Source organism: Cherax quadricarinatus, chromosome 26 (genome assembly GCF_038502225.1).
Source record: "Cherax quadricarinatus isolate ZL_2023a chromosome 26, ASM3850222v1, whole genome shotgun sequence".
Taxonomy (NCBI): domain Eukaryota; kingdom Metazoa; phylum Arthropoda; class Malacostraca; order Decapoda; family Parastacidae; genus Cherax; species Cherax quadricarinatus.
In genome coordinates, this window is record NC_091317.1 from 13,498,349 (window position 1) to 13,521,741 (window position 23,393).

Genomic DNA, 23,393 nt, shown 5'->3' on the forward strand with positions numbered 1-23,393 from the left:
CTGGCGCTTTACCTCTCGCCATATTCTCCAAAGCTCTCCATACCTCCCCCTCTTCAATATCCCCTCCCAATGCCATACGATCACTTCCACTCAGCACACAAGATACATTCTCTCCCAATCTCTCTAAATCCTCACCGTTCACTCCTACACTCCGCAAATATTTTCCAAACCAACTATCCATAAAACCACTCATACCCTCAGTAGTTCTCAACTCCTGACCCTTCGTATACCCACCTAAGTAACACACAAGCTCGTGTACTACCAGCTTATCACTTTCCATTGCCAACCTGCGTCTCCGCTGTCCCCGTAACACACAAGCTGACGGCCTGTCACCCCAAATCGCCTCCTCTAACCCACCTTGCACCCTCGCCTCATCAAATCTCTCATTGTGCATATCCCTTATCTGCCACTTTAATGCTTCAATTTCCTCCATTGGATACACACCTGTCACAGCACCCCTCTGATAACAACCCTGCAACCGCCCCTCTAAATACTGTTGAAGCCCATATGTCATCCATGCCTCATTCTTTCCCCTTCGCACATAATATTGCCTGATCCTCGTCTTCGCAACCCCATCCCACCACCCCAATAAATCGCTTGCACTCTTACCCCCACCCCATAAGTCCTCCCACAAACTTTCAAAATCCCCTCCCTCCACCCCCTCACCCAGTAGTCGTACATTCAGCTTCCAGTACCCCAAATATCTCTTAGGTAAACCGTCCCAATTTAAATCAGCATAAACCGCCCTATGATCTGAATAAACGACATTCACCGTCTGCACCCGCGTCACCCTCACTCCCCTTGTCACATACAACCTATCTAATCGTGCTGCATATCCCTTTCTATGAAATGTGTGCTCTATCTCGCAATCCCCTCCATCAACTATATCCCTCAATCCCACACCTCTCAATAGATCCCCTAAACCTGCCAAAAAACACCCTGCCCCTCTCGGTTCCACATCCTTCCTGCGCACCACACAGTTCCAGTCGCCACCAACTATTGTCACTGACGGTAATGACCGCAAATAATATACCAATACGTTATTCACAAATTCATTCTTTACCCTTACATCATTCTCAGCCGGCACATACACACAAACGACTGCCATCCGCTCACCTCTCCACCACCCATCTATTCTTAACACACGACCCCCCCCCTTCACTCCTAAGAACAACAAACGGGCTCGTCTCTCGGATCAGGATTCCCACCCCTCCCTTCATTCGCTCCGAGTACATCACAAACACTCTGTACCCATCCACCTCCAATTCCTTTCCCAGCTTGAAATTATGTTCCTGCACAAAAACAATGTCTATAGCATAACGTCTTAAAAATCCCTTTACCCACAGACGCTTCTCACTCGCACACAATCCATTAATATTCACTGTCATGCACCGGAAACCTACTTATGTGATTTCACCCTCTGCCCCTTTTCACCTTTCACTGACACGCTTTCAGTGTGTCTGCTTCGTCCACTTTTCTCTCCACTGCCCACTGGTGGCTTCCCCTGATCCAACACCTTACCAGGCGTACCTTTAGTGCTCCCACGCACCACATCAACCCACGGCTTTTTCCCCGGTCTCTGTGCCGGGGTCAAAACATCATCCGAGTCGGAATATGTCGCCGCCCTCTTACGGTTGACACACTCTGCATCCATTTCTAACTCACTGGATGCCTCCCTGTGAATCTCAGCAGTCACCTCAATCACATCCACCACTCCTGGCGAGTCATCTGCCATGGTCGCCAATTGTCCAAGTTCCTCATCTTCAATCTGAACAGTACTCCTCACCACACTCAAGTGATCCTCAGAAACCTGCTTCTCAAAGGATTTTTCCTGCACGTTCACCAGTAGGCCTCCCTCTACCCGCACGTCACCAATCTGCACAGTCTTCCCGTTCTCCAAGGCAGATGCCTCACTTCCCACTAACTGTGACAGTGATGGGCTGGTACCCACCAGTGGCAGCTCACGCTCCACTTCCTCACTCCAGGAAGTGCCACTTCTATGTACAGGTGCCTCATCAGCATGACCCACCTCTGGTTCTGGCTCTTTCACCATCTCACTACCGAGGTCCTTTCTCCGCTGCCATCTCCCACACTGGGCCGCCATATGGTCATATGCACCACATAACCTACACGTCTTCTGCTGCCCAGCGTAGTACACCATTACCTGTGTCCTAAATGCGTCCAGTATGACGTAAGACGGGATGGCATGCCTCAACTCCATCTTGATCGTGAACGTACCATCCGGCAAGCCGGCATACGCCCCATCCGTCCATTTACCAGCCATAGCCAGGTGTACAGGTCCATACTGTTCAAATACATACCGCAGATCATTCTCGTCCGCCTCAAATGGCACATTTCGGATTTTCACCCATGTGTAATGCTTAGACACGTCGATTAGGCGAACACGTATCGCTGAATTAACATCCACGCTCCTGTCCTGGTACTTGTCAACCAGCCGTTCATACACTCCAGCTGAACTCAGCTTGACGAAAATACGATAGGCACCATTTAGTGCCACACCATACAGTTCTTGATCCGCAACACCATAGGTGTCACGGATAATTTGCGGTAAAAGCACTTGTGCAGACTGAGGCGTTATTGCACCACGCAATAATTCAATGCACACCGTGTGCAAACGCCTTCTCACAGACTGCGCCATGTTGTGAAAATATGTCTCCTCCAATGGCCAGCAGAGGGCAGTAGTCACACGTCCGCACTCTGCGCAGGTCAAGCGGCGAATTGCACACGGATTAAGGGTATATTTCACCTGGTCATACTGTGTACCTGGTGGGTGATGGGAGGAGGCACACATCTTAGAAAATTTTTTCTTATAATTTATCATTTATTCTAGAGTATGCAAAGTTCCATATGATGTGTATTTGGGTTATATGGGGTGTGGGGAGTATGATTTAGTCTCCTCGAAAACATTGTCAGGGGGTTTAAGTTTTCGAGAATCTGTGTACGTAATATGTTACTCTACAAAATAATTGTATGAGAAATGATTTGGTGTATAATTAATGTTTTGTATATAAAGTTTTCATACAAAATATTAATAAGTGTAACAGGTTTTCTTTTGTAGCTTTTTTTGTTAAGGAATGCTCATGTGTAGGTTCTTCTGTTTCATTCCTAGTTAGGATTTATTTTTTCTCAGAGTTGAGCCGTTTTGTTAAGTTTTATGTATAACAACATGTAGATTGTATACTGTGTCCTTCATTAAAAATATAAAAAAAAAACTTTGCATTTGGCAGGGTTAAATTCGAGTAGCCATTGCTGGACCACGCATTCAGTCTGTCCAGGTCTCTTTCTAGTCCTCCCTGATCCTCATCTGATTTAATTCTTCTCATTAACTTCACATCATCTGTGTGTGTGTGTGTGTGTGTGTGTGTGTGTGTGTGTGTGTGTGTGTGTGTGTGTGTGTGTGTGTGTGTGTGTGTGTGTGTGTGTGTGTGTGTGGCTATCGTAGCGCTGGAGATGTACAAATTTTGTTTTAGATAACTGGACATATTATATTTTCAACACCGTAAATATGTCTCTCCATATTTATTATCAGTGTAAATTATCTGACAATCAATTTAACAGTTCATTTTCGCTGTGATATTGTGAGTAATATATTTTGTTTTGTGACAGACCTACCTGCTCTCTATTTAATCATATTTAAATTACACTATTAGATTATCCGACGAGTTTTTGACTGGGACATTGAGGTGTTCGTTACAACCAGTTAATGACTGTGTAGCGCTGAATGTTAAACTATGTGATGGTACCTTCACTTAATATTACATTGTTAACTAAGTTGATGCTGCCCAGAACAGTCGACTAACAGACAAGTACCTATAGGAAGTAAATGGTATAAAATGCCGACACAATGCAAAAATAAATATATAAGCAGTATAATGTGATCTTTTATTGACAACGTTTCGCCCACACAGTGGGCGCATAGGTGAGCATAGTTAGCAGGTGTAATGAGACTCGCTCATACATCTCGACCCACCCGGAGATCAAACCCCCACAAGATGGTTATTTACTGCATAATAAACATATTAATCAACCATCCTTTGTTTCTGAGCGAATTCTACCAGGTTGATCAACCTACTGGTCACATAACATGTTGTCAACCTAGATGAGATAGACTGTTCTCTAAATGAAACACTGAATGTAAGCTTCAGTCATCTGGTTCACACTTAACTTTGTAAACACTTGGGGTTCGATTATGTGTGGAGGTGTTATCAGGGAGACACTGAGAGCCACGTAGTTACTCGCCAGGAGTCGAAGGGAGAAGACGGACTGCTTGATGTATCTGCGTTGTTTATGAGGCCCTTATTTGCTGTGCTTCTTTATATTACTGGTGAGTATTTTAGGGACTCTTTCTTCCAGATTACTGATATTCTTATTGTTTTCTGATTTTTTACACTGCCTTAGGTCCCTTTTGACTTTATATTCTCTTAAGTCATAACATATTATTAGTTATAAACAGTTATTTCTCTATCACAGATGGTATCTTTCAGTATTTCGTTGTAATTCGTGAATTTTATCTACTTTAAATTCCGTTACCCATGTTCCTTTATTGGCTTAAGTTATAACTTAAAATATGTTTAACCCTATTTTGATAGAGGGGGTGGGCACGTAAGCCAGCGGAAGGTCTCAGTCAGATGATCAAAGACTCCAGTGGCGGATCATATGACTTAAGACCCGCGTCAGGAAACACTTGCCTTGCTTCCTGACGAATCTTACCTGCCTATATCTTAAGTTCTTTACAGTCGCCTTTATTTCCTATAGTAGCATCGTCAGTAAAAATAATCGTATAGTTATTTCTTGAAAGTCATTTATATAAATTAAAACATTATAGGGAGACAATGATCCTTCGGGACTCATTAGTGACATTTAACTCGCCACTCTCCAAATTTAAATAAAATTTTCATTGTAATTGTTTGTGATTATCTCGTTGTGGTTACAAAAATATACAGTAATGTTTCTGGTGCCTCGTTTGTTTTCATAGAAGGAATTTCAAATTGTTGATTAACTGCTGTATAGACAGTTTTCCCGAGGGTCTTTATAGTAAGTGAAGTAGAATGAGACAACGGAGATCATTCTATTTGCTAATTTAAAGTAGAATGACATCTGGTGGTAAACAAATATTTATAGTAATGTTTTTTTAACACTGTTCCAAATGGTTTTTCCTTGCAAACTTTCAGTGTGTTTGTGTGGGTTTACTTACCTATTTGTACTGACCTATTTGTGGTTGCAGGAGTCGATACATAGCTCCTGGCCCCGCCTCTTCACTGATTGTTACTAGGTCCTCTTTCTTCCTGCTTCATGAGCTGTAACATACTTCGTCTTAAAGCTGTGTATGGTTCCTGCCTCCACTACGTCACTTGCCAGAATATTCCACTTCCTGACAACTTTATGACTGAAGAAATACTTCCTAACATCTGACTCATCTGAGTCTTCAACTTCCAATCATGACCCCTTGTTTCTGTGTCCCATCTCTGGAACATCCAGTCACTGTTCACCTTATCAATTCCTCGCTGTATTATGTATGTCGTTATCATGTCTCCCCTAACCCTCCTGTCCTCCAGTGTCGTCAGGCCGATTTCCCTCAACCTTTCTTCGTAGGACCTTTCCCTTAGCTCCGGGAATAGTCCTGTTGAAAATCTTTGTACTTTCTCTAGTTTCTTGAACTGCTTGACCACGTGTGGGTTCCAAACTGGTGCTGCATAGATTAGTATGGGCCTGACGTACGCGGTGTACACAGTCTTAAACGATTCCTTACTGAGGTATCGGAATGCTATTCTCAGGAAGGATTGCCAGGTGCCCATATGCTGCAGCAGTTATCTGGTTGATGTGCACTTCAGATGTGCTCGGTATTATACTCGCCCCAAGATCTTTCTCCTTGATTGAGGTTTGCAGTCTTTGGCCACCTAGCCTATACTCTGTCTGCGGTCTTCTTTGTCCTTCCCCATTCTTCATGACTTTGCATTTGACGGGGTTAAATTCGAGAAGTCAGTTGCTGGACCACGCATCCAGCCTGTTCAGGTTTCTTTGTAATCTTGTCTGATCCTCATCTGATTTAATTTTCCTCATTAACTTCACATCATTTGCAAACAGGGACACTTCTGAGTCTATCCCTTCCATCATGTCATTCATATCCCAAAAATAGCACTGGTCCTATGACTGACCCCTTTGGGACCCTGCTTGTCACAGGCGCCCACTATGATACCTCATCACGTACCATAACTCTTTGTTCCCTCCCCGTCAGGTACTCTCTGAGCCATTGCAGTGCCCTTCCTGTTATATGTGAATGATCCTCTAGTTTTTGCATTAATCTCTTGTGAGAAACTGTCAAAGGCTTTCTTGCAGTCTAAGAAAATACAATCTACCCACCCCTCTCGAATTTTACTTCTGTTACCTTGTCACAAAACTCCAGTAGGTTTGTGACACAGGATTTGCCTTCCATGAATCCGTGTTGGTTGTCTTTTATAATCTTGTTCAGTTCCAGTTGCTCAGTGACACTGGTCTATAGTTTAGTGCCTCGTTTCTGTCTCTTTTTTTAAAAATGGGGACTACATTTGCCGTCTTCCATACCTCAGGTAGTTGCCCAGTTTCAATGGATGTGTTGAAAATTGTGGTTAGTGGCACACACAGCATCTCTGCTCCCTTTCTAAGGACCCACAGGGAGATGTCTGGTCCCACTGTCTTTGAGGTATCAAGGTTATGTAGCAAATTCTTCACCTCGGTTGTGTGTATTTCATCCAACACTTGTTGATATATCCCTTGTTGGTGTACCCCTTTGTTTTGTCTTCCCAGTGTCCCTTCTGTCTCCACTGTAAATACTTCCTGAAATCTCGTGTTGAGCTCCTCGCATACTTTTTGGTCTTTTCTTGTGAGCTCCCCACCTTCTTTCCTCAGCCTGATCACCTTGTCCTTGACTATTGTCTTCCTCCTGATGGGGCTATACAACAGCTTCGGGTCAGAATTGACTTTTGATGCTATGTTGTTTTCGTACTGTCGCTGGGCCTTCCTCCTCTGTGCATACTCGTTTCTGGCTCTTCGACTAATCTCTTTATTTTCCTGGGTCCTTTGCATTCTGTACTTTTTTCCATTCTCTAGTGTACTTAGTTTTTGCCTCCCTACACCTTCGGGTAAACAAAGGACTCGTTCTGATCTTCCCATTATTTCTGTTGCCCTTGGAAACAAATCTTTCCTATGTCTCCTTGCATTTTGTTACGTAGTCCATTTCATTTACTGACTTTCCTACCAGTTCTCTTTCCCACTGAACCTCTTGCAGGAAGGTCATTATACCTGTGCAATCCTCCCTTTTATAGTTTGGCTTTTCCTTTTCTACTCCTGTTACCCTCTCCTCTTGTGACTATGTATTCAAAGCTCAGAACCACGTGATCACTAGCTCCAAGAGGCCTTTCATATGTGGTGTCCTCAATGTCCGAGCTACTCAGGGTGAACACGAGGTCCAGTCTTGCTGGTTCATCCTCCCCTCTCTCTGGTAGTGTCCCTAACATGTTGATACACGAGGTTTTCCAGTATCACAGCCATCATCTTGGCTCCATGTTTCGGGACCCTCATGTAGTTCCAGTTTTTTCCCAATCACTCTCCTTGTGGTTGCAATCGCCCATAACCAATAAATTTGCTCTACTCATGTGAGCTGTTCTGGCCACCTCAGCTAGTGATAGCCTAAGCAGCACGGATTCAATCATATGTCTAAAACAAATTACCTCTGTGGCACTCAAGGTATGCTCAAGGCATATTCTTTAAGGAAAAGGAGGAGAAGATGTAAACAAGAGAAAGGCGCTCCCTATACAGGCAAAGACAAAGAATAACAGAGCGGCTAAAAGAGGCCAATATATCTGCCATACGTAGGCAGACACTGGTCAGAGAAATAACAAACATCGAACTAAAGCTAAAGGAATCTTACAAGAGTCAAGAAACGTGGGAAGAATTAAAAGCCCTTTCTTAAACAAGATGGGTCCTACACAGATGACAGCAAGGAAATGAGTGAGCTACTCAAGTCCCAATATGACTCGGTTTCTAGCGAGTCGCTAACCAGACTGAGAGTCGAAGACCTGAATGATTTTTTTAGAGGAGACAGAATTTTGGACACACAAACCTATCTGATATTATCCTGACGCCAAATGACTTCGAAAAGGCGATAAATGACATGCTCATGCACTCTGCACCGGGCCCAGACTCGTAAAACTCCGTGTTCATCAAGAACGCAAGATGCCCCTATCATGTGCTTTTAACATCCAATGTAGAGGGAGCATGGATACAGGGGTCGCTCCACAGCTGCTAAAAACAACAGACAGCACCACTCCACAAAGGGGGCAGGAAAGCAATAGCAAAGAACTACAGACTGATAGTGCTAACATCCCATATCACAGAAATCTTTGAAAGGGTTCTAAGAAGCAAGATCGCCACCCATCTAGATACCCATCAGTTACACAACCCAGGACAGAATGGGTTTAGAGCAGGTCGCTCCTGTCTGTCCCAGCTACTGGACCACTGTGACAAGGTTCTGGATGCTCTAGAAGACAAGCAAAATGCAGATGTAATATACACAGACTTTGCAAAAGCCTTTGACAAGTGTGACCATGGTTTAATAGCGCACAAAATGCGTGATAAAGGAATAACAGGAAAAGTTGGTAGATGGATCTATAATTTCCCAACAAATAGAACAGAGTTGTAGTAAACAGACTAAAGTCTGAGGCGGCTAGAGTGAAAAGCTCTGTTCCACAAGGCACAGTTCTCGTTCCCATCCTGTTCCTCATCCTCATATCTGACATAGGGATGTCAGCCACAGCACCGTGTCTTCCTTTGCAGATGACACCCGAATTTGCATGGCAGTGTCCTCCATTGAAGATACCGCAAGACTCCAGGTGGACATCAACCAAATCTTTAAATGGGCCAAAGAAAATATGAAGTTCGATGATGAAAAATTTCAATTACTCCGATATGGAAAACGTGAGGAAATTAAAACTACATCGGAGTATAAAACAAATTCCAGCCACACAATAGATCGAAAAACTAATGTAAAAGACCTGGGAGTGATCACGCCAGAGGATCTCGCCTTCAAAGACCATAACATTGTATCAATAAATTTTGCTAGAAAAATGACAGGATGGATAATGAGAACCTTCAAAACTAGGGATGCCAAGCCCATGATGACACTTCGTCTCTTGTTTTAACTAGGCTGAAATATTGCTGCACACTAACAGCACCTTTCAAGGCAGGTGAAATTGCTGACCTAGAAAATGTATAGAGAACCTTCACGGCACACACAACTGCGATAAAACATCTCAATTACTGGGAATGCTTGAAGTTTCTCAACTTGTACTCCCTAGAATGCAGGCGAGAGAGATACATGATTACATACACTTGGAAATTCCTAGAGGGATTAGTACCAACTTGCACACAAAAATCACTCCCTTTAAAAGCAAAAGACTCGGCAGACGATGCAACATCCTCCCAATAAAGAGCAGGGGCGCCACTAGCACGATAAGAGAACACAATAAGTGTCAGGGGCCCAAGACTGTTCAACTGCCTCCCAGCATACATAAGTGGGATTACCAATAGACCCCTGGCTGTCTTCATGAAGACACTGGACAGGCGCCTAAAATCAGTACCTAACCAGCCGGGCTCTGGTTCATATGTCGGATTGTGTGTGGCTAACAGTAACAGTCTGGTTGATCAGGTCCTGATCCACCATGATGCCTGGTCACAGACCGGGCCACGGGGGCGTTGACCCCCGAAACCCTCTCCAGGTATACTATAGGTATGGTGTGTCCATTCTGCTGATGCTCTCTTCATAATCCTCTTTTGGCCCCCTGCAGTTCTGTGGCAGGTTATACATCACTGGAATGACTACCTTATTCTCCCTTTCTCCAATTTCGCCCATTCCTTCCCTTTCCTCAAATCCCCATCGGTGCAACTCCTCCTCCCCTTCTTCTATCTTTCCTCAGGATCTGATATCTGGGTGGGAAGATTGCGTCTGTTATCGTCCGAGAGAGTTTCGTTTCTGTGACTGCTATGATGTCTGGGGACGTTTCTTTGATTCTTTCATGCCGCTCCTCACATTTATTTGTGTGTGGGCGTGGGTGTCTTTAATGGTTCTACGAAAAGAAATATGATTAATGAGAAGCAGGTTGACAACCAAAAGTCAGGGTAACCACTACTTCAAAGAGACTGACTGCCTTGATACAGCTAGAGGACTATAAATCCAAGGAAGTGGAGTTATTCTAACTTGCCCTCAATCAATCCTGATTTCCACTCATTTCCCTTGCTGTCTGACCCCTATTAGTTTAATATTTTACCATAATAGCATTAACTCTAGGATCTATACCTCAAAACATGGACGGATATTTATCTTAATCGGTCAGGCCTTATCTGATGACCGGTCCATGAGGTGGAGTGACAAGATAACGGCGTCCAATACAAACAAAACTGTAAACCTGCTCTAGTACCTCATTACTCATGTTATGAGAGAGATTTGACAACCTGCTAAATGTCCATATAACTTTGAGAGATACTAGACAACCTGCTAAATGGCCACATATTATTATGGTGGCCCGTGGCCTGGCAGGCAACGCTTTAGCTTCACACGCTAAGTGTCCATAGTTCGATATCTGGAAATGGTGGAAACACTGGGCGTGTATTTATTTATTTATTTATTTAGTAATTTTAGCATACATACAGAGGTACAAAAAAAATACAGGTAAGAGCAGCATGTCAAAGCCACTTATATGCATAGCATTACGGGCTGGCTTAAAATTAACTTAAGATTAACTAAGCAATGATGAAATCAGTGATAAAACATTATTGTAAACAGATAACTATAAAGCACAAATGAGTATTACAAAGACAGGTCATATGGTTGCTTGCATTGCTGTACATTCAGTCGAATGGAGTATTCTGTTAGGTAGTGTATTTAAAAAAATAATGAAGTTAGATTGGGTCCTAGGTTTAACATTTGTGTGATATAATTGAGTAACATATAGGATATACAATTTATAAGGTTCAGTTATTCAGTATTTATTTGGTTTTGAGTGAGTAAGTGATCTTTTGAGAAGAGACTTGAATTTATAAACAGGTAGTGTTTCTTTTATATTTACAGGTAATGAATTCCAGATTTTAGGGCCTTTTATGTGCATTGAGTTTTTGCATAGCGTGAGATGGACACGAGGAACATCAAAGAGTGATCTGTGCCTTGTGTTATGGTCATGTGTTCTGTTGAGGTTGGCAAGGGTATCTGGGTGTTAGTCGACTGGTGTGGGTCGCATCCTGGGGGACAAGATTGAGGACCCCAGTGGAAGTAAGAGACAGTCCCTCAATGACTCGCTGCCTTTCCTGTTATCCTGGGTGGCTAACCCTCTGGGGTTAAAAGTCCGAACAAAATATTATTTAATCTTATGAGAGATACTTGACAACCAGCTACATAGCCTCGTCAATAATGTTATGAGAAATATTTGACAACCTACTACAGAGCGTTAAACGCACGCGGATCATACAGAGCTTGGAGATTGGGAGACAATAGGATTCGATCATAGGCAAGAGAATAGCTTCAAATCCTTGGACCACGAACCCTTTACCAGGGTATGGGATGCATAATAAAATTATCAAGCTAACAACAAAAGCATTTTTATAATTATATATTTTCCTTCCAGGTGACCATGGTTTGGAAATTCGTCGATACTATTTGGGAATCTCTCATAGGACTGGAATACATAAACTCCCAGAGGGTGTGGGAGGTGCTGCGGCCACTCGTCATCTGGGGACAATTGTTTGTGTTCATCTACTTCCTGCTGGTGGCCACTGTGGGGCGACGACTCAAGATCAGGAGAAAATATGTGGAGTTTCTGGATCGTCTCTTTCATTTTGCTGAGGTTCGATTAACAGAGGAGCCACTGGAAGAGGAGGAAGATGAACCTGTAGAGAACGGTGGGTAAGTTTTATCTGTCAGATGTTGGCGGTGGAGGGGGAGGGATCTACCTGATTTGATTCACTACGATGGTTCCTGTTTCTTCTTCCGGAAGGAATCAATGTTCCTTTAAATATTACCACCCAAAATTTGGGTAATAATTCTTCTGGCACTGAGAGGCAGGACTTATTTCTCCGGCCCGTGGCCTGGTAGGCAACGCTCTCGCTTCACACGTCTATTGTGAAAATTTGTGTGGACTGCCTCCAAGTGAGTCGCCTACCCTGGCAAACTCTGTTGACACCGAGCTCTGAGGTGGGTACCTCAGCCTCACAAGTGGCTTATAGGACAGATTTTCACAAATGATTGATGTTGCAAAAAACTCGCCTGCATGCACGTATAAAGGACTAACTTACTTGGTGTTGCAGCATATATCCTGATCTTCAACTTCCCTAAGCTTAGCCTTATCCCCTCTGGACTTCCCCTCAGAAACCACGTGCAACTGGGAGCCTTAATTCCTGCAATATTCAATCGTTATTAGTGACCTGCCTGCACCTCAGAAATTCCTATATCCAAGAGGGTGTGTATCCCCTAGCATAACTATGCAGACACGGACACTAGCTTCCAGACTGACAAGAGATGCTGGTACTTACTGGGCATGCACTGCCTGCTGCTCAAAGGACCTACAGATCAACTCTCAATTCTCCCCAGACACTGGCCAGAAATCTACGAGATAAAGTGGAGGTCTTGTCTTACTGTATGGGCCTGACGGAGGTCATCTACAGTACATCGAGGTGCCTCTACAAGATTTCCCCAGGTCTCGAATGTGAAGACACGTGGGGGGCGCCGTCTGCTGATCATGGCACATCTTGTCCAGTTGGAGTCTGTCTTAAGAAGAACGAGCTGGTCTCTCTGCCAGACCCTCGTCTCTTCGTTCAAACTAGGGCTGCCAGTTCTTCCTAGCTAACTTATCCTAGTGTTTGCCTACATTATCGGCCTATTACTACCTATGTTAAGGTCTTAGGTCTACATTATTATTATCTACAGTTGCCTCAATGATCCTAATATTAGTGTACTACCAGTAAAACTACCTACTCCTTCCCTGAAGGGTAAATCTATAAATTAAATAAGCTTACCAACCATGCCAACTCAGGGAGAACGCTTTTTGTTTGGGTGGGTTTAAGGGCCACCCAGCTCAGCTGTTCCATTACGGACTTGCTGGGATCCCTTGGTTCGCCGTGTCTGTCCTGTGGAACTTTAGGGACCAAATAAATTTCCACATCCTCCTGCCGGCGAAGGTAGGCGCTAAGTCTAAATCAAGTTCACCTTCCGCGAGCCCCCATGGCGGACCCTGGACATGAGTGCCGTCCGGCCACTCTCATCGAGCAGACTCCGGTCTAACTTCAACCATCCATTTTCCCCTGCGTGGACCTCTGGGGGTGTAAACTTGTTGGTTCCGGTGGTCTTAGCACCCTTTCCTTTAACTTTAATGTCTTTTGTATGTCTAGCCTTGACTGAGTGGCTCCGTACTTTCCCACCCAGTGGCCCACATGCCCTGGTAGCCTTTTGTCCCACTGATACGAGGTTCCCTGGATTTAATGGCAATCTATCTCCCTCTTTACGTACCCTGTACAAGTGTTTTCCCAAGGTGGCCGAGTGTTCGTCACTCCCTACTTGGTTCAGCTTCCCTGGCGGTTCATCGTGTATACTGGTATTCATTATCACTACTCCCCCCAGCTATCATGGGGACAGCTTCTCCTCTATCTGGCGTGGCAGGGAATTCAGGTGGAATCCTGCCACCTATGATGTATCCTACTGGGGATCTGTATAAACCAATTCCTTTCTTAAACGTCCGTCGTGTAGACAGGAAGTCATCTGTATGATTGGCTCCCACCAGGACACCTACATTTCTGACTGTCAGTGGTAATTCCCTGGTCTGCCAGCTTCACGTCAAGGACTTTCAATCGCTTAGCTCTGCAGCAAGACCTCTCGCTTTAATTGCTGTGGGTAATGTCTCTACCACCAAGGCTGTAATGTCCCTGGAATGTCCACCTAATTTGACTGTGACATCCACCACATCATAAGATTTGGGTGGGACCTGACTTATAGCCCCTCCCAACATCATTCTAACTTTTTTTTTGTGGCCTTCAACTTTAATTTAGCCACCAACTTCTTTGTTATCAAGGATACTTGTGCTCCTGGGTCAAAGAATAATCGGGTTGTTTCAGACCTGTGCCCACTCACAACCTTTGCCATGACTGTAGGTAGGGCAGCACCTCCGTGATTCTCACTCGGATTAGAGACTTCACTCCCACTAATCACGCTGGCTACCATTTCAGGCTCGGACTCACTTTCTATCTCTACCTGAGATTATTATTATAATCAAGGGGGAAGCGTTAAACCCGGAGGATTATACAGCGCCTGGGGGGGGGGATATGTGGAAGGCATTCAGGCTTAATTCGGGGAACTGGAGCACAGATCCAATTCCCTAAATCAAGAGCCCCTCACCAACATCAAGGAACCTTCCTTGAGGGGTCTCTACCTGAGAGATATCCCTACTAGCCTAGGGTTCCCTTAAATTATTGGGACATAGTGCAGTATGGTGCTTACCTTTGCAACAGACTCGACACTCACTGAGCTGGGTGCCACAGTCTCTCGCAAAGTGTTCCCCACAACACTTGAAGCAGTCTCAACTCCCTTAGTCTCTGTTGCCTACTGTTCAGTGTTGTATACTCCGGGCAACTTGTGCTAGCGTGTTCGCTTTCGCAGAACATGCATATTCTGGCATGAGTGCCTCTAAGGCTCTGCTTAGAGGTTCTTACCTTAGACAACTCTTTACCATAGTGCACTCCAACGTTAGTCGTACGAGCTTTAGACTGATCTCTCGAGATCTTTGAGTAACTGTCTGGGTATTTGTGGTGATGGGGGTGACTCTTCTCTCACACCTATACTCAAATGAGAAAAGAGATCTTCCAACCCCTCAACTATTTGTTTTATCGTGAACCTATTCGTCCGATATTTTAAGTGTAACTCATTGTTACAAAACTCGTCTTCTTAACCTTCTCCAATGGTATGGTAGAGTGTTAAGGTAGCATTCTTGTTGAACATAGGGCCTGTTTACGGTTTTGTAACAATAACTTTTAATAAGAATTCAGGATTACAAAACAAATAACTAAAACTTAAAATCTTTACTAGAAGAGTTTTAGCTTAATGTATGATATGTTATGATTAACATAAAATAAGGAGTTTAACTCTTACATTTCTCTTGGTACATACTAGTACATTGATATGAGGTTGATTATTATTATTATAATCAAGGGGAAGCGCTAAACCCGGAGGATTATACAGAGCCTGGGGGGGGGGATGTGGAAGGCATTCAGGCTAAATTCGGGGAACTGGAGCACAGATCCAATTTCCTAAATCAAGAGCCCCTCACCAACATCAAGGAACCTTCCTTGAGGGGTCTTGAGGTTGAGCTTTGTACTAAAATCACCACTAATATGCACCTATAAGGGTTATTAAGACCTAGCCACAAAGTAACTTATAATGGTTATCAAGACTTATCTGAACTATCAATTCAGAGTATACAAGAACTCGTAAGTGACGGACTTAGTCTCATTTTCATCCAACATGACTAAGAATAGCTTAGACCACAAATTAACATCAAGGCCGACAAGGCTTATTCAGTCACATGGAAGATTAATTCACCCGAGCATAAATAACTTGAAAGTGACAAGCTTAAGAAAGGAAGTCAGTCATGAAAGAAAAACGACCACAGAAAACTTGACATGTCTCTTATGAGAGGTCAATGAGTGAGGTATGCTCCCTTGGCTATGCAAGCCCAGACTAGAAGTGAGAGTGCTAGTCAGAGTGAGTGTGAAGGACCTGCTCTCAGCGAGTGCTGTAAAGCTACTCTGAGTAGTGAACCTACTCGGTAAGAGTAGTGAACCTACTCAGTAAGAGTAGTGAACCTACTCAGTAAGAGTAGTGAACCTACTCAGTAAGAGTAGTGAACCTACTCAGTAAGGGTAGTGAACCTACTCAGTAAGGGTAGTGAACCTACTCAGTAAGGGTAGTGAACCTACTCAGTAAGAGTGGTGAACCTACTCAGTAAGAGTGGTGAACCTACTCAGTAAGAGTGGTGAACCTACTCAGTAAGAGTGGTGAACCTACTCAGTAAGAGTGGTGAACCTACTCAGTAAGAGTGGTGAACCTACTCAGTAAGAGTGGTGAACCTACTCAGTAAGAGTGGTGAACCTACTCAGTAAGAGTGGTGAACCTACTCAGTAAGAGTGGTGAACCTACTCAGTAAGAGTGGTGAACCTACTCAGTAAGAGTGGTGAACCTACTCAGTAAGAGTGGTGAACCTACTCAGTAAGAGTGGTGAACCTACTCAGTAAGAGTGGTGAACCTACTCAGTAAGAGTGGTGAACCTACTCAGTAAGAGTGGTGAACCTACTCAGTAAGAGTGGTGAACCTACTCAGTAAGAGTGGTGAACCTACTCAGTAAGAGTGGTGAACCTACTCAGTAAGAGTGGTGAACCTACTCAGTAAGAGTGGTGAACCTACTCAGTAAGAGTGGTGAACCTACTCAGTAAGAGTGGTGAACCTACTCAGTAAGAGTGGTGAACCTACTCAGTAAGAGTGGTGAACCTACTCAGTAAGAGTGGTGAACCTACTCAGTAAGAGTGGTGAACCTACTCAGTAAGAGTGGTGAACCTACTCAGTAAGAGTGGTGAACCTACTCAGTAAGAGTGGTGAACCTACTCAGTAAGAGTGGTGAACCTACTCAGTAAGAGTGGTGAACCTACTCAGTAAGAGTGGTGAACCTACTCAGTAAGAGTGGTGAACCTACTCAGTAAGAGTGGTGAACCTACTCAGTAAGAGTGGTGAACCTACTCAGTAAGAGTGGTGAACCTACTCAGTAAGAGTGGTGAACCTACTCAGTAAGAGTGGTGAACCTACTCAGTAAGAGTGGTGAACCTACTCAGTAAGAGTGGTGAACCTACTCAGTAAGAGTGGTGAACCTACTCAGTAAGAGTGGTGAACCTACTCAGTAAGAGTGGTGAACCTACTCAGTAAGAGTGGTGAACCTACTCAGTAAGAGTGGTGAACCTACTCAGTAAGAGTGGTGAACCTACTCAGTAAGAGTGGTGAACCTACTCAGTAAGAGTGGTGAACCTACTCAGTAAGAGTGGTGAACCTACTCAGTAAGAGTGGTGAACCTACTCAGTAAGAGTGGTGAACCTACTCAGTAAGAGTGGTGAACCTACTCAGTAAGAGTGGTGAACCTACTCAGTAAGAGTGGTGAACCTACTCAGTAAGAGTGGTGAACCTACTCAGTAAGAGTGGTGAACCTACTCAGTAAGAGTGGTGAACTCAGTAAGAGTGGTGAACCTACTCAGTAAGAGTGGTGAACCTACTCAGTAAGAGTGGTGAACCTACTCAGTAAGAGTGGTGAACCTACTCAGTAAGAGTGGTGAACCTACTCAGTAAGAGTGGTGAACCTACTCAGTAAGAGTGGTGAACCTACTCAGTAAGAGTGGTGAACCTACTCAGTAAGAGTGGTGAACCTACTCAGTAAGAGTGGTGAACCTACTCAGTAAGAGTGGTGAACCTACTCAGTAAGAGTGGTGAACCTACTCAGTAAGAGTGGTGAACCTACTCAGTAAGAGTGGTGAACCTACTCAGTAAGAGTGGTGAACCTACTCAGTAAGAGTGGTGAACCTACTCAGTAAGAGTGGTGAACCTACTCAGTAAGAGTGGTGAACCTACTCAGTAAGAGTGGTGAACCTACTCAGTAAGAGTGGTGAACCTACTCAGTAAGAGTGGTGAACCTACTCAGTAAGAGTGGTGAACCTACTCAGTAAGAGTGGTGAACCTACTCAGTAAGAGTGGTGAACCTACTCAGTAAGAGTGGTGAACCTACTCAGTAAGAGTGGTGAACCTACTCAGTAAGAGTGGTGAACCTACTCAGTAAGAGTGGTGAACCTACTCAGTAAGAGTGGTGAACCTACTCAGTAAGAGTGGTGAACCTACTCAGTAAGAGTGGTGAACCTACTCAGTAAGAGTGGTGAACCTACTCAGTAAGAGTGGTGAACCTACTCAGTAAGAGTGGTGAACCTACTCAGTAAGAGTGGTGAACCTACTCAGTAAGAGTGGTGAACCTACTCAGTAAGAGTGGTGAACCTACTCAGTAAGAGTGGTGAACCTACTCAGTAAGAGTGGTGAACCTACTCAGTAAGAGTGGTGAACCTACTCAGTAAGAGTGGTGAACCTACTCAGTAAGAGTGGTGAACCTACTCAGTAAGAGTGGTGAACCTACTCAGTAAGAGTGGTGAACCTACTCAGTAAGAGTGGTGAACCTACTCAGTAAGAGTGGTGAACCTACTCAGTAAGAGTGGTGAACCTACTCAGTAAGAGTGGTGAACCTACTCAGTAAGAGTGGTGAACCTACTCAGTAAGAGTGGTGAACCTACTCAGTAAGAGTGGTGAACCTACTCAGTAAGAGTGGTGAACCTACTCAGTAAGAGTGGTGAACCTACTCAGTAAGAGTGGTGAACCTACTCAGTAAGAGTGGTGAACCTACTCAGTAAGAGTGGTGAACCTACTCAGTAAGAGTGGTGAACCTACTCAGTAAGAGTGGTGAACCTACTCAGTAAGAGTGGTGAACCTACTCAGTAAGAGTGGTGAACCTACTCAGTAAGAGTGGTGAACCTACTCAGTAAGAGTGGTGAACCTACTCAGTAAGAGTGGTGAACCTACTCTGAGTGGTGAACCTACTCTGAGTGGTGAACCTACTCTGAGTGGTGAACCTACTCAGAGTGGTGAACCTACTCAGAGTGGTGAACCTACTCAGAGTGGTGAACCTACTCAGAGTGGTGAACCTACTCAGAGTGGTGAACCTACTCAGAGTGGTGAACCTACTCAGAGTGGTGAACCTACTCAGAGTGGTGAACCTACTCAGTAAGAGTGGTGAACCTACTCAGTAAGAGTAGTGAACCTACTGACGGTACCACTGAGTGGTAAGCCGACGTCAGGTTGGTCACGTGACTGAGGGAGACGTCGGTACCTGAAATGCTAACTGGCACTTAAACCTAGTGGTTTCCCACTACATGGAAATAATATTAAAGCGTAACAAAACATAATATAATTCAATATTAGCATTAATATTAGCCTTAACATGTATATTATAAAATAAAGGGGGGCATATCCAATTATAAAATAAAATTGGTATGGCCATACTCGTAACACCTCCCCCCTCACGACCGCAGGTCGCACCAAGAAAAGTAACAAGGTTTATTTTTTAAACCTAAAAAAAATTCAAACCAAAAACTATTTCACAAAAAGGTAAGTCTCACGAGCCATGATGCTCTGAATTTCAGTGTATGTCACTATAACATATGCTTCATACTCTTGGGCTGCACTTCAGCGTACATGTAGAGACAGCAACATAGAGATGATCATGACTTCATAGAGCTGTCCTCTCCGACCTCTGCCAGCTCTATGAACAGGTTAAGAAAGAGTTCCCGGAAGACGAGAGGCGAAACATGGGAAATCGACCAAGATATTTCCACTTGGCTCTTGTATAGTAATCAAGTGACTTAAAGGACGTGTCAAGCAGCACTCTGGAGAGAAGTTTAGCTTTAAGTACCTGAAGGAAGTCTGCTTCCACAAGTTCCTGTCATTGTGGGTGCTCCAATTCATGAACAAAATCTTGTGCGAAGCCCTGCAGACATCAAGAAGTCTGGTTAATAATCGTTCCGCTGTGTACTCTGGTCTGGCTGCTTGATGCCTGTGGCCCTGAAGGTGGGACCAACAGTGGGCATCTGTGACTGCCTCAGCCAGTAAGCAGTGCAGTCCTCAGTGTCATAACCCACAGCCAGGACACCATGGTCCAGCTGCTCAGATACATTTTGGTTCATCATAATCATGACAAACTGGAATGAACTACGTGAAACCATCAATGGCAACAAAAACAGGTCCAACAGTAGCAACAGCTTTCTTCAAAGCCTCTTCACTTTCCTCGCTAATCAAAAAGTCAGTGTCTCCACACCTGACTTGCATGGGTAATACCAACATTTGTCATCCTCAGCTTCATAGGGGATGAATCTTCGGCATCAATTCCACCATTGTTCATTATCATACTTGAGAGAACAATCAACAAGGTTCTGCTCAGAGGGACTCGCCAGTTTACCAGTCTGGCGGAAATATGGACTCTTGCTCAGGGACTAACTTGTGATACAGAGGCTAGTGTGTCAGGAGAGTGTTGACTCCTGCTCAGGGACAAGCTTGCATGACAGAGGTTAGTATGTCAGAAGTGTAAGTGGTCTCCTGCTCAGGGACTAACTTATTCAACAGAGGCTAGTATGTCAGAAGTGTATGCCGACTTCTGCTCAGGGACTAGCTTATACGACAGTGGCTAGTATGTTAGGAGGCATATGCAGGCTTCTGCTCAGGGGCTAGAATTATTAAACAGACTAGTGTGTCAGAAGGCGTGCATGAAATATAAATCCTGTGAGTGAAATTTTTCCCAGGCACCAAGAACAACGACGTCTTTAAGAGAAAATGAAGAGCTTCCTGTAATGTCCGTCGAGTCTACTCCCATGTCCCTCTGCTGGACTTTTGTACCTTCAAAAACCTCTTCCAGGTGATGAAGGAAACTAAGCACAATGCTCCGACGAAAAGATGCAGCAGCACGAGACAATGTGGCGGAAACCGTTGAATTCAAGGTTATCTTGGGGCTCAGACAAACCGTTCCTCTGTCTCCTCTCAGCTGAGCCACAACACAAGTTGCTGAAGCAACGGCTCAGACAGTAAGACAGGACAACAACCGTTGGCTCACACGAGGAAAATACGAGAAAGCACACGTCTCTTGCCATGTGTGCCTTTGATAAGTCCGACTCAGACCGTGACTTTCCCGTCGTAAATATCCTGTCAAGAGCACTTTGTCTCAAGTGACAGTACTTTGATCACTTATTATTCATGTAGGCAAATTTTGTTGAATTCTCAATGATGTCACCCACGACTGTAGCGTGTCATCCGTGACTGTTGTGCAAGAGTAGCCCTTACAGTTTATCATCATCTCCGCTCACCCTCGTTCCAGAGCAGGAGAGGTGATAATATCACACCACACTTTTTCCATAAAAGCTTTAACAAATACAAATTTGTTTCTCATCTCTGTCTTCGACATCTCCAAATGACAGACCAACGAGACCAACAACACTACAAAGCAATTGTAGAAAGAGGCACCATCAGTATCAGCTAGAGCAGTAGCTGAACCAACAATGCCAATAAGGCTGCAGGACAGATTAATGAAGGACACTTCAACCTGCAGCAAACATCAAGGAACCAGAGAGTAGGTTCTGTTCCAAAATGTCATTACTTAACTTGTGCCTTCAATATACTAACTAGACTAACATGCATCTTCCCAGGACAGCAATGACTCTCAGAAAATAGATTCTTGGTCTTACGAGTGGCGCAAACAGCAGCACTGACCGTGCTAGCTCCCGTCGTGTGGATGCTCTTGGGAGCTCCAACATCTGAGGAGACAAACCAATCACCAGAGCTCCAAACTTCTAGGGAGACACTAAGAATGCCAAAATCAGTCCTTTCACTCGGCCCAGTAATGGAGTCGCCAATACCATTAGCAATGGGGAAGAGTAGGTAGACACACTGGACATAGTTCCTTATACCCCATGATTGCTTGTTTACTGGGAGAGTGGTAAGCGAGGGCCAAACATGAGCCATACTTGCTGAGAGTCAAACCCTCAAGTTACCAACTTCCTGTTCTAGAGATTCCTCTAATATTAAAGAATGTCGAATATTAAGTTAGGACCTAGCACCCCTATCTGGTGCCTTATAATGTCCTGACATTATGAAAATAAGTGTGTACCAAGAGATTATTTTATGCCAAAATATTGCACGAGGTAAAGAGCTAATTAATCATCTCCTTTTCCTTGGATCAAACTCCTCCCGGACAGGCCCCCATTTGTTACAAATCTCGTCTTCTTAACCTTCTCCAATGGTATGGTAGAGTGTTAAGGTAGCATTCTTGTTGAACATATGGCCTGTTTACGGTTATTGTAACAATAACTTTTAATAAGAATTCAGGATTACAAAACAAATAACTAAAACTTAAAATCTTTACTAGAAGAGTTTTAGCTTAATGTATGATATGTTATGATTAACATAAAATAAGGAGTTTAACTCTTACATTTCTCTTGGTACATACTAGTACATTGATATGAATAAATGAACCTCTTGAGGTTGAGCTTTGTACTAAAATCACCAATAATATGCACCTATAAGGGTTATTAAGACCTAGCCACAAAGTAACTTATAATGGTTATAAAGACTTATCTGAACTATCAATTCAGAGTATACAAGAACTCGTAAGTGACGGACTTAGTCTCATTTTCATCCAACATGACTAAGAATAGCTTAGACCACAAATTAACATCAAGGCCGACAAGGCTTATTCAGTCACATGGAAGATTAATTCACCCGAGCATAAATAACTCGAAAGTGACAAGCTTAAGAAAGGAAGTCAGTCATGAAAGAAAAACGACCACCACAGAAAACTTGACATGTCTTTATGAGAGGTCAATGAGTGAGGTATGCTCCCTTGGCTATGCAAGCCCAGACTAGAAGTGAGAGTGCTAGTCAGAGTGAGTGTGAAGGACCTGCTCTCAGTGAGTGCTGTAAGGGAGTATTCAGGTTCACGCGCGCGGTGCAAAAAAATATCGAAAAAATATGAAAATGGAGTTATTGTTACCAAAAAATAGCTGAACTTTCTGGCTACACTCTGGTATAATTATTATCCTTGTACGATGTTTCTAAAAGGAATTACAGCCATTTATAACAGGCATGGTGACAGTGCTGACGCGACATATTGCGTAAGAAGCGCTGACTCAGCTTTGTTGACGTTTTTGTGACGTTTTTCCCCGTGTTATTTTTATCGTTTTCTTATATCTTTATGTCTAATAGAAGCTTGCTGCAGCCGCAGCAAGCAGCAACAAGGCTGCTCCTATATCTTGCCGTCCCCTGGGCCTATCCGAACTCCAGTGATGGCCAAATTTGCAAGTACTGCTGCAACAACATGCAAGTTAACTATAGTTACATAAAAACTGACGGTGACGACAAGGAAATGGACTAAATATGACAGAAGAGGGACCGGCATTCAAGTACCAGACCTGCTGCCAGACGTGAACCAGACACAAGACGTTTTCCACTAAATGAAATAACTGACCTCCATATCAACTGCACCAGTGTTTAACGGGAAGACAACATGGCAGAAATCCTGATCAACTAAATCTCCAAGGAAATGCCAGGTCTGTAGGACTTTTTTCGTCAGTGCCAAACGAGGGAAAGATTTGAGCCTTTAAACATGGCTGACCGGCATTCAAACAGCAGCTACTGCCAGACGTACAACTAGCGAAGTGAAATTCTCATCTTTACTGACGTTCAT

At 43.9% G+C, this 23,393-nt stretch overlaps 1 protein-coding gene across 5 annotated transcripts in view; it reads left to right on the top strand.

Annotated features, from left to right (window-relative positions):
• Nucleotides 1–4,211: 4,211 nt before the first annotated feature.
• LOC128705108 (glycerol-3-phosphate acyltransferase 3-like) overlaps nucleotides 4,212–23,393 on the top strand; it is a 105,472-nt gene continuing 86,290 nt past the window's right edge. For all 5 annotated transcript variants that reach the window (XM_070088787.1, XM_070088790.1, XM_070088788.1 and 2 more), the window contains exons 1-2: nucleotides 4,212–4,345; nucleotides 11,673–11,950. In XM_070088787.1, coding sequence (XP_069944888.1) covers nucleotides 11,679–11,950 — 272 coding nt within the window. In that variant the 5' untranslated portion in view covers nucleotides 4,212–4,345; nucleotides 11,673–11,678. The remainder of the gene's footprint in view (nucleotides 4,346–11,672; nucleotides 11,951–23,393) is intronic.